At 49.0% G+C, this 13017-nt stretch overlaps 1 protein-coding gene across 20 annotated transcripts in view; it reads left to right on the top strand.

Moving 5' to 3' along the window:
- The window catches only part of celf5a (cugbp, Elav-like family member 5a), a 362637-nt gene that overhangs the window by 322636 nt on the left and 26984 nt on the right, over window positions 1-13017 (top strand). For 12 of the 20 annotated variants that reach the window (XM_038999335.1, XM_038999324.1, XM_038999316.1 and 9 more), the window contains one exon: window positions 11233-11379. In XM_038999335.1, coding sequence (XP_038855263.1) covers window positions 11233-11379 — 147 coding nt within the window. The remainder of the gene's footprint in view (window positions 1-11232; window positions 11380-13017) is intronic. The other 8 variants (XM_038999337.1, XM_038999326.1, XM_038999336.1 and 5 more) reach the window with 1 other exon arrangement.

Below are 13017 nucleotides of genomic sequence, written 5' to 3'. Positions count from 1 at the left end.
TAGCCAGCCGTCAGGGGAGAAGGGATGCTGAAAGAGACAGGGCTGAATGTAGAGAGAGAGGGGGAAGAGAAGAAAAACATCTACATTCATCTTCCACTCCACTGACGATCTTTTAGCATCTCTGGCAACCTGCAAATCTCGCCTACATAAGCAGAGCCCAGCCCCGAGCCAGATTGTTGAGCCTGAAAATTAAATGTGATTGACACATTCTCAACCCCCTCAATAGTGAATTCAGAGAGAGAGGGAGAGAGAGAGGGAGAGAGAGAGGGAGAGAGAGAGAGAGAGAGAGAGAGAGAGAGAGAGGGAGAGAGAGAGAGAGAGAGAGAGAGAGAGAGAGAGAGAGAGAGAGAGAGAGAGAGAGAGAGAGAGAGAGAGAGAGAGAGGGAGAGACTTTTGACTTTTTGTCTTTCTTTACTGAAACATTCTCATTTAATTTCAAACTTGCCACCCTCCCCCCCCTAAAATAAAAAAACAAAATATAGCCTGTACTGCATACATGTACCATACTCACCTTACCATCTACCACATGATACAAATCACCATACACAAAAAACATACCCTCTCCTACAACCGTATATCCAAAACATCTTCCCCAGCTGTACATACAGCCCCCCCAACACACCATATCTCCTCAAACATCTCCACACATTTTATCATTTTATAGAACTCAAACTCAACCCTAAGGCGCGCAGAGACCATCCCATTAAACAGTAGTAAAGGGTCTGTTATCCCCCCACCTTTGACCCTGTTTCTCCTTGTTAGCCAAATAGCTAACTTCGCCTGAGCAAACAGAAAATTCAACAAAACACATTTTTCTTTCTCCTTACTCGAATACCTGTATCCCATTATAAACATCCCAACAGCAAAAACCACCCCCAACCTCTCACACAGACATTCCAACAGAGACATTAATGGCATTAACCTGGTGCACACAGAAAACACATGAATCACAGTTTCTTTCATTTGACAGAAAGGACACCCCTGCCCAATTCCCGGATCAACCCGCGCCAACCAGCTGTTAGTGGCCAGGGCTCCATGAAGAACCCTCCACTGGAGGTCCCCTGACCTCTTTGGTACTGGGGGTTTATAGAGCGCCCTCCATCTAAAACCCACCATACTCTCCACCCCACATACCCCCTGCCACTGATGTGCCTTCACTCCTGTTAGGCTCCGAATGTTCCTAACCTTAACGCAGAGGTTGTAGAGGGCTTTACCTCCCACCCCCTCAAACTCCCCCAGGCTCGGAGTGTTAAAATCTAACAAGTCCTCCAGACCCCCTTGCCAGTCTCCAGTCTCTGCCGTCACCTGCAGTGGCGGAAACATTGGTGGCCCCTCTCCCTTTGGCCTCTCAAACACCCCCCTTACCTGCTCAGACAGTGCCTCCTGGACCTCCTCCAGGAATCTCTCCAGCAGCCTAAGAGACGTTATTCCTGTTTGTTGAGCCAAGACCTCCGGGGTTTTCCACCCCTCCTCTCCCAGCATTCTCAGGTCACCTAGCCTTTGTACACCCCCTGCCATCAGTTGCCTCTGCAGGGTGGCAGACTGAACCGATCTCAAAGGGATGGCTGGGTTGTGGAAAATAGGCTCCTCCCACACCCACTGCCCAGGCTCCACACCCCCTTCTCGTGTGGGTCTTAATAGCTGCCAGGTCCTCAGCACCGCAGAGTAAAACTCTGAGAGACCTGCTGTACTCAGCCTCTCCAGCTTCATGAGGAACAGCTGCCGGTCCAAACCTAATCCACCAGCTCTCCTCAGCAGCGCGCATGCTGGTTCCCTCCAGCCAACATCAGTATGGTACAGCAGTCTCTGCACCGCCTTTAGCCGGAAAGCAGCCATCCTGCTCTCCAGTTCCACCAGGCCCTGTCCTCCTTCGTGGACGGTCATGTACAACACTGCTGCCTTCAGCCAGTGATGTCCCGACCAAAAGAAGTCCACCAGCTTGCGTTGCAGGTCTGCAAGCAGACCGGCGGGGGGGTTGAGGACAGCCAGTTTATGCCACAAGGAAGATGCCACCAGGTTGTTAATTATCAGCACCCTCCCTCTATATGACACTTGAGATAGGAGCCACCTCCACCTGGCCAGTCTTGACACCACTGCCTGTGACAGCCCCTCCCAGTTCTTCCTGACCCACCTCTCCGAGCCCAGGTACACCCCCAACACTTTAAGCCCTTCACAACCCCACTGCAAACCCCCTGGAAGCAGAGGAGGAGCCCTATCCCCCCATGCCCCACATAACAGAGCTTTGCTCTTTCCCCAGTTTACCTTAGCTGATGAAGCTCCCTCGTACACCTTCAGACTGGTCTCTAGTTCCTGCATATCTTGCCCATCCCTGACCATCACAGAAACATCATCTGCATATGCTGAGACTGCTATTCCTGTCACCACATCCATGCCTGTCCAGCACACTCCCTGCAATCTCCTGCGTAGCAGTCCTAAAAAAGGCTCAATGGCTAGTGTGTATAGCTGCCCAGATAGAGGGCATCCTTGTCTAATGCCCCGTCTCACCCAGACTGGCCTACTGAGCCCCCCTCCCACCTTAACCATACATGACGCCCCAGCATACAACAGCTTCACACAGGTCACAAAACTCTTCCCAAACCCAAACACAGACATCACATTAAACAGATACTCATGATCCACTCTATCAAAGGCCTTCTCTTGATCTAAAGAGACCAGTCCAAAGTTCACATTAGAACCTCTCGACAAGTCCAACATGTCCCTAATCAAGAACAAGTTGTCCGTGATTGAGCGTCCCGGTACACAATATGTCTGGTCCTTGTGTATTATAGAGTCCAGATGGGACTTCAGTCTGTTAGAGAGGACCTTGGCAAAAATCTTGTAGTCCGCACAGAGTAATGCCACAGGCCTCCAGTTCTTAAGTTCACACAAGTCCCCTTTTTTGGGCAGGAGAGTCAGTGCCGCCCGACGGCAGCTCATCGGCAACTCTCCTACCCCGATGCACTCACGCAAGACGCAAAAGAAGTCCTGTCCAATTATTCCCCAGAATTTTTTGTAAAACTCCACTGGAAGTCCATCGACCCCCGGTGCACGACCGGGGGACATCTGGGTTACGGCCTCTGCCAGTTCATGTGACAACAGAGGAATGTCCATTTCATCCCTCTGTGCCCGAGAGAGCTTAGGGAGTCCTGCGAACAAGACCTGAGCACACATAGGATCACACATTTCTGCCCTATACAATTCAGTATAAAACTCCACAGTCCGCTCCCGCATCTCCCCCACCACAGAGGTCACCCGCCCATCAGAGAGCCGTAAACAATGCATACCCTTGGCTTCACTGCTCTGTCTTTCCAAACCAAAGAAGAAGGAGCTGGGAGCATCCATCTCCTTGAGCATGGAGAACCTAGCTCTTACAAGTGCTCCCTTTGCTTTAACCTGGAAAAAACTGCCCAGGTCCCTACGTAATTCGGCTAAATTAGCCTGGAGGCCTACATTGCCTTGCCCCACCATCTCTACCTCCATCTCACTAATACACCGCTCTAGTTCCCCCAATACTCTCCTAGCCTCTGAGGATGAGAGAGCTGTGTACTGTTGACAGAAAAGCCGAATTTGCACTTTCCCCACATCCCACCATTGACTCAGAGACTCATACTCCTCTCTTCGCTGCCCCCACCTTTCCCAAAAAGTCTGGAAACCTGAGCAAAAAGTGGCATCTTGTAAGAGCTTTACATTGAACTTCCAATAAGATGCCTGCCGGGGCCCTGGTGAAATAGGCAGCCGAGCCATGGTTATGTGGTGATCCGAAAACCCCACTGGGAGAATGGTAGCGCCCAGCAGCCTATTGCTCTGATTCCTGGACATGTAAAAACGATCAAGTCGGGCTGCACTCACCCTAGCCCCAAAGACCTTCACCCATGTATACTGTCTTGTGTTTGGATGTTTAGTTCTCCAAACATCCACTAGGTCGAACTGGTTAATGATGTCCCCTAACACTCCCACTGACACTGAATGAGGCTCTTCCCCATTTCTGTCTTTTGTAAAATCCATTGTACAGTTCCAGTCACCTCCGATCACCAGCGTCTCCTCAGGCGCTACTTGTGAGAGTTCCTGTCTAAGACTCCCAAATAGAACCCCTCTTTCTCTCCCTGTGTTAGGCGCATACACATTTATAAAAACAAAGCCCATGCTGTTAATTTCTGCTTTAACAACAAGCAACCTGCCCTTACACACCTCCTTTGAGGAGCAAATTTTTACAGACATACCCGGTGCAAAAAGGACTGCCACCCCTGCACTAAGATTTGTCCCATGGCTCAACACACTTGCCCCTTTCCACCAGAGCCCCCAATCGACTTCATTCACCACATCACTATGCGTCTCCTGCAGAAACAAGACCTGTACTTTTTTTTGTTTTACATATTCACCCAACACACTCCTCTTTCCCGCATCTCTGGCGCCATTTATATTAAGCGAGCCTACCCGAAGAGTCTCCATAAGAAGTGGGAGAAAAGCCAGCAGAGAAATAGACCAATAGAAAAGCTCAAAAAGCCCCAGTGTCAGAAAGAAATTAAACATTTAAACAGTGTCTGAAGGTAAACCTTTACGCACTGTTGTGACCCACTTCCTCAACCTAAACCGTTTCCTGGGTGAGAGGACACCATGCCCCTCATTTCTCATTGCATGTTTTACTGATCTTACAAACTTTCTAGGATCAGGAAAAAAAGCCTCAAGATTAACTTTTTTCCCCTTAGTCTCATTCAGGAACCTTGTCAGTTCTCTCAACGTGTACTTAGACCCCTCTGGTTGACTGGCTGTCAGCTCCGGGCCAATTGAAGAAGAGTCTGAAAAAAATAACTCCTCATCCTCTTCCTCAGACTCACTTTCCTCCTCTTCTCTATCTCCCACCCTGACCACCTGCTCTTTCTCTCTGGTTAGGGCCTCACCCACAGCAACAGGCAACATTTCCATTGTGCCTTTGCCCACACCCTTTTTCCTTTTCCGCTTGACACCCTCCTCCTCCACCCCTAATCTCTTACACTTCCCCACTATACTCTCCTCATCCACTAGAATAACCTGACTAGACCCAGTATCATCTACACCACCCTCCATAGCATGACTAGGCCCAGCATCATCTACACCACCCTCCATAGCATGACTAGGGCCAGCCTCAGCTACCCCACCATTCATAGCCTGACTAGACTCAGCCTCTTCTATACCACCATCCATATCCAGCCTAGACCCAGCACCCTTTACACCACCCTCCATAGCATAACTAGGCCCAGCCTCAGCTACCCCACCATCTCTAGCCTGACTAGACCCGGCCTCTGCTTCCCCACCATCTCTAGCCTGACTAAACTCAGCTACAGCTACCCCACCATCTCTAGCCTGACTAGGCCCAACCTCATCTACACCACCATCTCTAGCCTGACTAGGCCCAGCCTCTGCTGTCTGCATCTCCTTACCCCCTGCACTTTGACCTCGATTTCCCCCACTGGCGCCTGTACCCTCACCTTGTCTACGGCCTTTGTGTGGGCACGCAAAACTCTTGTGCCCCAAATCCCCACATTCAAAACACCGTAGACTATCTGTGCTGGCAAAACCTGCATAGAGCCCCTCCCCATGTCTCACTTTAAAGTGCACATTTAGCTGTTGCTCATTGTTGTTCAGAAACATAAACACTTGCCTCCGGAACGAAACAACGTGCTTAACGGCATCTGCCTGAAAACCTGCTGATAGTACACGGAAACCGCTAGCAAACTTACCAAAACGACTCAGCTCTTTCCTAATTTGATCATCCGTAATAAACGGAGGCAAATTGGCCACTACAACTCTTGTTGAAGGGGTAGAGAGAGGTGAAATTGACACCAACACATCCCTTACAAATATTCCGCTAGCAATTAGCCTACCAACCAAATTAGCCCTTTTCATGAACACAACCACAGCTTTGTTCATTCTAGAAGCAGAATGTATAAACTCAGCTCCTACCTGTTCACCGACCGCGAGCAGAACCTCCTCCACCTTAACTCCGTTCTCAGGAACACACCTGAATCCATGCTGTATCGACAGCGTCTCCTCCGCGCTAGGCTGAGAAGCCATCGCGCACACCGCACCTTCCAAACCCCAGGAAAATTACTCTGTCCTCTTCCACCCTAACTTTGAAAAAAAACTTTGGATACCGCTAAAACAAATACTGCATTAACCCTCCACCATAGAAAATAACATGTAAAGAAAAGAATCAAGAAAGTTAGTTAGGATAGAGCTTTCCACACCAAACACTCAAACTCCAAAAACACCCAGCATGCACTGCGAGAGAGAGAGAGAGAGAGAGAGAGAGAGGGAGAGAGAGAGAGAGAGAGAGAGAGAGAGAGAGAGAGAGAGAGAGAGAGAGAGAGAGAGAGAGAGAGAGAGAGAGAGAGAGGAGAGAGAGAGAGGGGGAGAGAGAGAGGGAGAGAGAGAGAGAGAGAGAGAGAGAGAGAGAGAGAGAGAGAGAGAGAGAGGGAGAGAGAGAGGAGAGAGAGAGGAGAGAGAGAGAGAGAGAGAGAGAGAGAGAGAGAGAGAGAGAGAGAGAGAGAGAGAGAGAGGAGAGAGAGAGAGAGAGAGGAGAGAGAGAGAGAGAGAGAGAGAGAGAGAGAGAGAGAGAGAGGAGAGAGAGAGAGAGAGAGAGAGGGAGAGAGAGAGGGAGAGAGAGAGGGAGAGAGAGAGAGAGAGAGAGGGAGAGAGAGAGAGAGAGAGAGAGAGAGAGAGAGAGAGAGAGAGCGAGAGAGAGAGCGAGAGAGCGAGAGAGAGAGAGCGAGAGAGAGAGAGAGAGAGAGAGAGAGAGGGAGAGAGAGAGAGAGAGAGAGAGAGAGAGAGAGAGAGAGAGAGAGAGAGAGAGAGAGAGAGAGAGAGAGAGAGAGAGAGAGAGAGATTTTATTAAATACCTTTATTGGCCCAATAGTTACATCATTAAAAGCACAAACTTAACTTAATTTTCACGGACCTAGAAAGTTAGAACCAAGCCTCCTTCCCTGTCCACTGTACATAGAACCCCCACGATGCCCCACACCCCTACAAAGTTCACCAACCCCCTATCAAATCAAATCAGACTTTATTTGCCACATGCGCCGAATACAACAAGTGTAGACTTTACCGTGAAATGCTTACTTACAAGCCCTTAACCAACAGTGCAGTTCAAGAAGAAGAAAATATTTAAGAAGAATAAGAATAACGAGGCTATTGTCGTTTTTCTACACATAATACCTCATAATGACAAAGCAAAAACAGGTTTTAACACATGCAAATTTACAAATAAAAAACTGAAATATGACATTTACTTAAGTATTCAGACCCTTTACTCAGTACTTTGTTGAAGCACCTTTGGCAGCAATTACAGCATCGAGTCTTCTTGGGTATGAAGCTACAAGCTTGGCACATCTGTATTTGGGGAGTTTCTCCCATTCTTCTCTGCAGATCCTCTCAAGCTCTGTCAGGTTGGATGGGGAGCGTTGCTGCACAGCTATTTTCAGGTCTCTCCAGAGATGTTCGATCTCTGGAATCTCTGGAATGTCCCGAAGCCACTCCTACATTGTGTTGGCTGTGTTCTTAGGGTCGTTGTTCTGTTGGAAGGTGAACTTTTGCCCCCGTCTGAGGTCCCGAGCAATCTGGAGCAGGTTTTCATCAAGGATCTCTGTGGAAAAAGTCAAGGGGTTTGAATGCTTTCCGAAGGCATTGTACAGTATATATGCTTCAGTGTGAGCCAAGCCTGCACCTGCCCCAGCAGCACATCTCACATCTCACACCCCGCCCCCTGCATCTCATTGTCTTCCACACCGCCATTTTTGCCTGCCCCAACAGGTAGTTTACTAGGCAGTCCCTTCGCCTGTTGGCTATGCTATACCAAGGCCCTCCAACAAATAGATCCAGAGTCAGCCCCAACCTTACGCAGAGAGAGAGAGAGAAACCTCCCCACCTCCCCAATGTGCAGCAGGCAGCCAGGGATTTAGGTGTAGCCCCACTGTGGCTTACCACACAACCCCCCTACAACATCACACAACCCCCCAGCCCCTAATAGCACAAACACAGCCCCCAGATAGCTCCCCAGCCCTGGCCCCGGCCCCATCGCCACTCGCTGCTATTATTGACTATATCACATCAATTTCAGGGAGCCTCTTATCTCGCCCGACGCACAACCTTTCTACACTGTCAGATCAGAGTAATATTTTGGCCTTTTATAGGGATCGATTGGGCAGTTTTGAGGGGGAGGCAAGGCGGAGCGCAACAAAGGTCAAATGTAGTGCTAAATCATTTGAAGATTCTTAATGAATGGTGTGTGGCAGATGCACCTGCTGGTTTCATTATGGCAGTGCAGCGAATGGAAAGAGGGAGAGAAGGGGGGAGTGCTGGATCAGAATGTGAGATTGGAGAGAGAGAGAGAGCAAGAAGGGGGGGAAGTGCTGGATCAGAATGAGAGAGTTGGAAAGAGAGAGAGAGAGAGAAGGGGGGAAGTGCTGTATCAGAATGAGAGAGTTGGAAAGAGAGAGAGAGAGAAGGGGGGAAGTGCTGTATCAGAATGAGAGAGTTGGAAAGAGAGAGTGAGAGAAGGGTGGAAGTGCTGGATCAGAATGAGAGAGTTGGAAAGAGAGAGAGAGAAGGGTGGAAGTGCTGGATCAGAATGAGAGAGTTGGAAAGAGAGAGAGAGAGAAGGGTGGAAGTGCTGGATCAGAATGAGAGAGTTGGAAAGAGAGAGAGAGAGAAGGGTGGAAGTGCTGGATCAGAATGAGAGAGTTGGAAAGAGAGAGAGAGAGAAGGGTGGAAGTGCTGGATCAGAATGAGAGAGTTGGAAAGAGAGAGAGAGAGAGAAGGGTGGAAGTGCTGGATCAGAATGAGAGAGTTGGAAAGAGAGAGAGAGAGAAGGGGGAAGTGCTGGATCAGAATGAGAGAGTTGGAAAGAGAGAGAGAGAGAGAGAGAAGGGGGGAAGTGCTGGATCAGAATGAGAGAGTTGGAAAGAGAGAGAGAGAGAGAGAGAGAGAAGGGGGAAGTGCTGGATCAGAATGAGAGAGTTGGAAAGAGAGAGAGAGAAGGGAGGAAGTGCTGGATCAGAATGAGAGAGTTGGAAAGAGAGAGAGAGAAGGGAGGAAGTGCTGGATCAGAATGAGAGAGTTGAAAGAGAGAGAGAGAAGGGGAAGTGCTGGATCAGAATGAGAGATTGGAGAGAGAGAGAGAAGGGTGGAAGTGCTGGATCAGAATGAGAGAGTTGGAAAGAGAGAGAGAGAGAGAAGGGGGGGAGTGCTGGATCAGAATGAGAGAGTTGGAAAGAGAGAGAGAGAGAGAGAAGGGGGGGAGTGCTGGATCAGAATGAGAGAGTTGGAAAGAGAGAGAGAGAAGGGGGGGAGTGCTGGATCAGAATGAGAGAGTTGGAAAGAGAGAGAGAGAGAGAAGGGGGAGAAGTGCTGGATCAGAATGAGAGAGTTGGAAAGAGAGAGAGTGAGAGAAGGGGGGAAGTGCTGGATCAGAATGAGAGAGTTGGAAAGAGAGAGCGAGAGAAGGGGGGAAGTGCTGGATCAGAATGAGAGAGTTGGAAAGAGAGAGAGAGAAGGGGGGAAGTGCTGGATCAGAATGAGAGAGTTGGAAAGAGAGTGAGAGAAGGGGGAAGTGCTGGATCAGAATGAGAGTTGGAAAGAGAGAGAGAGAGAAGGGAGGAAGTGCTGGATCAGAATGAGAGAGTTGGAAAGAGAGAGAGAGAGAGAAGGGCTGAAGTGCTGGATCAGAATGAGAGAGTTGGAAAGAGAGAGAGAGAAGGGGGAAGTGCTGGATCAGAATGAGAGAGTTGGAAGAGAGTGAGAGAAGGGGGGAAGTGCTGGATCAGAATGAGAGAGTTGGAAAGAGAGAGAGAGAAGGGGGAAGTGCTGGATCAGAATGAGAGAGTTGGAAAGAGAGAGAGAGAAGGGGGAAGTGCTGGATCAGAATGAGAGAGTTGGAAGAGAGTGAGAGAGAAGGGGGAAGTGCTGGATCAGAATAAGAGAGTTGGAAAGAGAGAGAGAGAGAGAGAGAGAGAGAGAGAGAGAGAGAGAGAGAGAGAGAGAGAGAGAGAGAGAGAGAGAGAGAGAGCAACACTTAGAAGAGCACCTTCACCAAGGTCAATATGTGCCTACTTGTGCAGATGCCAATATTAGCCCCTCCAATCTCAAATAATCATACGTCCCTAGTTTGGGAACCTTACTCTTGAGTGGCTGGACCAAGTTTAAACCACACACTATTAGAATAATTGGCTCCAAAAAGGGTACTTCGGCTGTCCCCATAAGAGAACCCTTTCTGGTTCCAGGGATACATTTTTTTGGTTCCATGTAGAACCCTTTTGGGTTCCATGTAGAACCCTCTGTGGAAACGGTCCTACATGCAACCCAACATGGTCTTACCTGGAACCAAAAAAGGGTTCTTCAAAAGGGTTCTCCTATGGGGACAGCAGAATAACCCTTTTAAGTTCTAGATAGCACCTATTGTTCTAGCGAAGGAAATAAAAGGAAAATATCCCAATACTGTATATTGGAAAAATAGTGAACATTTTATTTATGCACATGATCTTACTAGGGAAGTCAGTTAAGAACAAATTCTTATTTACAGTGACGGCCTAAAAACAGTCTTGTTCAGGTGCAGAACAACAGATTTTTACGTTGTCAGCTCGGTGATTCGATCAAGCAACCTTTCGGTTACTGGCCCAATGCTCTAACCAATAGGCTACCTGCTGCCCCATTATGCTTCCTTGCCCTAGGTGACATGTGCATTATGGTAAATATGATGGAAGGGTTATGGTTGTATCTGAAAAGAGGACATTAACAATATAAATAGAGCAACTTCATATGACTGTGTGGCCGTACTTATGCATGCAGAGCGCAAACAACACGGACATAATATCATCAATAAGACAAATGTTCAGTCATGTAGTATCTGGAAAGCTATAAAACTGTGAGTTTGATGTTCGATGAGAGGAGCCTGCTAATATTGACGTTAACAACAGACCTAATGGTATATGAGCAGCTCATGCTGAACCATTCAACCATCCAATCACATTATCATGCATGACTTGTTTCAAACATGAGAAGTGAACTCTAGTTCTTTAGTTCATTATCTAAACATACATATAGTAGCCGATAATGACTGACTGTGTGGTATGTCATGTTGATGATAATGAGATTGACATATCAACTGCTGGATAGAGGTCTTGCAGACAGAGGAGGGTTGGTTGGTTAAGTGTGCGGTCCCTCTCTCCTCAGAACGGCTCCGATTCTCTCCCCCCCCAGGGCGCGTCCTCCAGCCTGGTGGTGAAGTTTGCCGACACCGACAAGGAGCGCACCATCCGCCGCATGCAACAGATGGTCGGCCAGTTTGGCATCTTCAACCCAGCCATCGCCCTGCCATTCAGCACCTACAGTACCTACGCACATGCAGTGAGTTAACTAACACAACCCATTACCCCTCTTATCCCTCAACACCCTCCAGGGCAGGCCCTGAGTTAACTAACACAACCCATTACCCCTCTTATCCCTCAACACCCTCCAGGGCAGGGCAGTGAGTTAACTAACACAACCCATTACCCCTCTTATCCCTCAACACCCTCCAGGGCAGGGCAGTGAGTTAACTAACACAACCCATTACCCCTCTTATCCCTCAACACCCTCCAGGGCAGGCCCTGAGTTAACTACCACAACCCATTACCCCTCTTATCCCTCAACACCCTCCAGGGCAGGGCCGTGAGTTAACTAACACAACCCATTACCCCTCTTATCCCTCAACACCCTCCAGGGCAGGGCCGTGAGTTAACTAACACAACCCATTACCCCTCTTATCCCTCAACACCCTCCAGGGCAGGGCCGTGAGTTAACTAACATAACCCATTACCCCTCTTATCCCTCAACACCCTCCAGGGCAGGGCCGTGAGTTAACTAACACAACCCATTACCCCTCTTATCCCTCAACACCCTCCAGGGCAGGGCCGTGAGTTAACTAACACAACCCATTACCCCTCTTATCCCTCAACACCCTCCAGGGCAGGGCCGTGAGTTAACTAACACAACCCATCACCCCTCTTATCCCTCAACACCCTCCAGGGCAGGGCCGTGAGTTAACTAACACAACCCATCACCCCTCTTATCCCTCAACACCCTCCAGGGCAGGGCCGTGAGTTAACTAACACAACCCATTACCCCTCTTATCCCTCAACACCCTCCAGGGCAGGGCCGTGAGTTAACTAACACAACCCATTACCCCTCTTATCCCTCAACACCCTCCAGGGCAGGGCCGTGAGTTAACTAACACAACCCATTACCCCTCTTATCCCTCAACACCCTCCAGGGCAGGGCCGTGAGTTAACTAACACAACCCATCACCCCTCTTATCCCTCAACACCCTCCAGGGCAGGCCCTGAGTTAACTAACACAACCCATTACCCCTCTTATCCCTCAACACCCTCCAGGGCAGGGCCATGAGTTAACTAACACAACCCATTACCCCTCTTACACCTCAACACCCTCCAGGGCAGGGTCGTGAGTTAACTAACACAACCCATTACCCCTCTTATCCCTCAACACCCTCCAGGGCAGGGCCGTGAGTTAACTAACACAACCCATTACCCCTCTTATCCCTCAACACCCCCCAGGGCAGGGCACCATCCACACATGGCAGACCCCAGGCTCTTTGATGAGCTCACCTGTCCCGTGCTGCTCCACCCTCCGCTCCCATCTCCTCTCCCCAGGGCCCCAGAGCTGCACCAGGGGCCAGAGATGACTCAGAATATTACATAGGAATCTTATCTCCACGCACACCTCTTTAGCCTGCGTACAGAGTTACTGCCGCTTAAAGGGAAATGGAATTAAGAAAAGGGTTCAGTCCAACACAGATAAAAACCTAAACCCCAGTCACAGCTGTTAGAGTATGTATATATTTATTAAATAATTACATTCTTTCTTTATTTACTTATTTGTATGCACGGGCAGATTTTTTTCTTCTTCTCTAAATGGCAGGATGAATTTTTGAGGCTGCCCAAGTCTCAGGGGCTTCCCCATTTTCCTGACGTTCATATCACAGGC

Source organism: Salvelinus namaycush, chromosome 8 (assembly GCF_016432855.1).
Source record: "Salvelinus namaycush isolate Seneca chromosome 8, SaNama_1.0, whole genome shotgun sequence".
In the NCBI taxonomy this organism is placed as follows: domain Eukaryota; kingdom Metazoa; phylum Chordata; class Actinopteri; order Salmoniformes; family Salmonidae; genus Salvelinus; species Salvelinus namaycush.
This window is presented reverse-complemented; position numbering and strand designations above follow the sequence as displayed.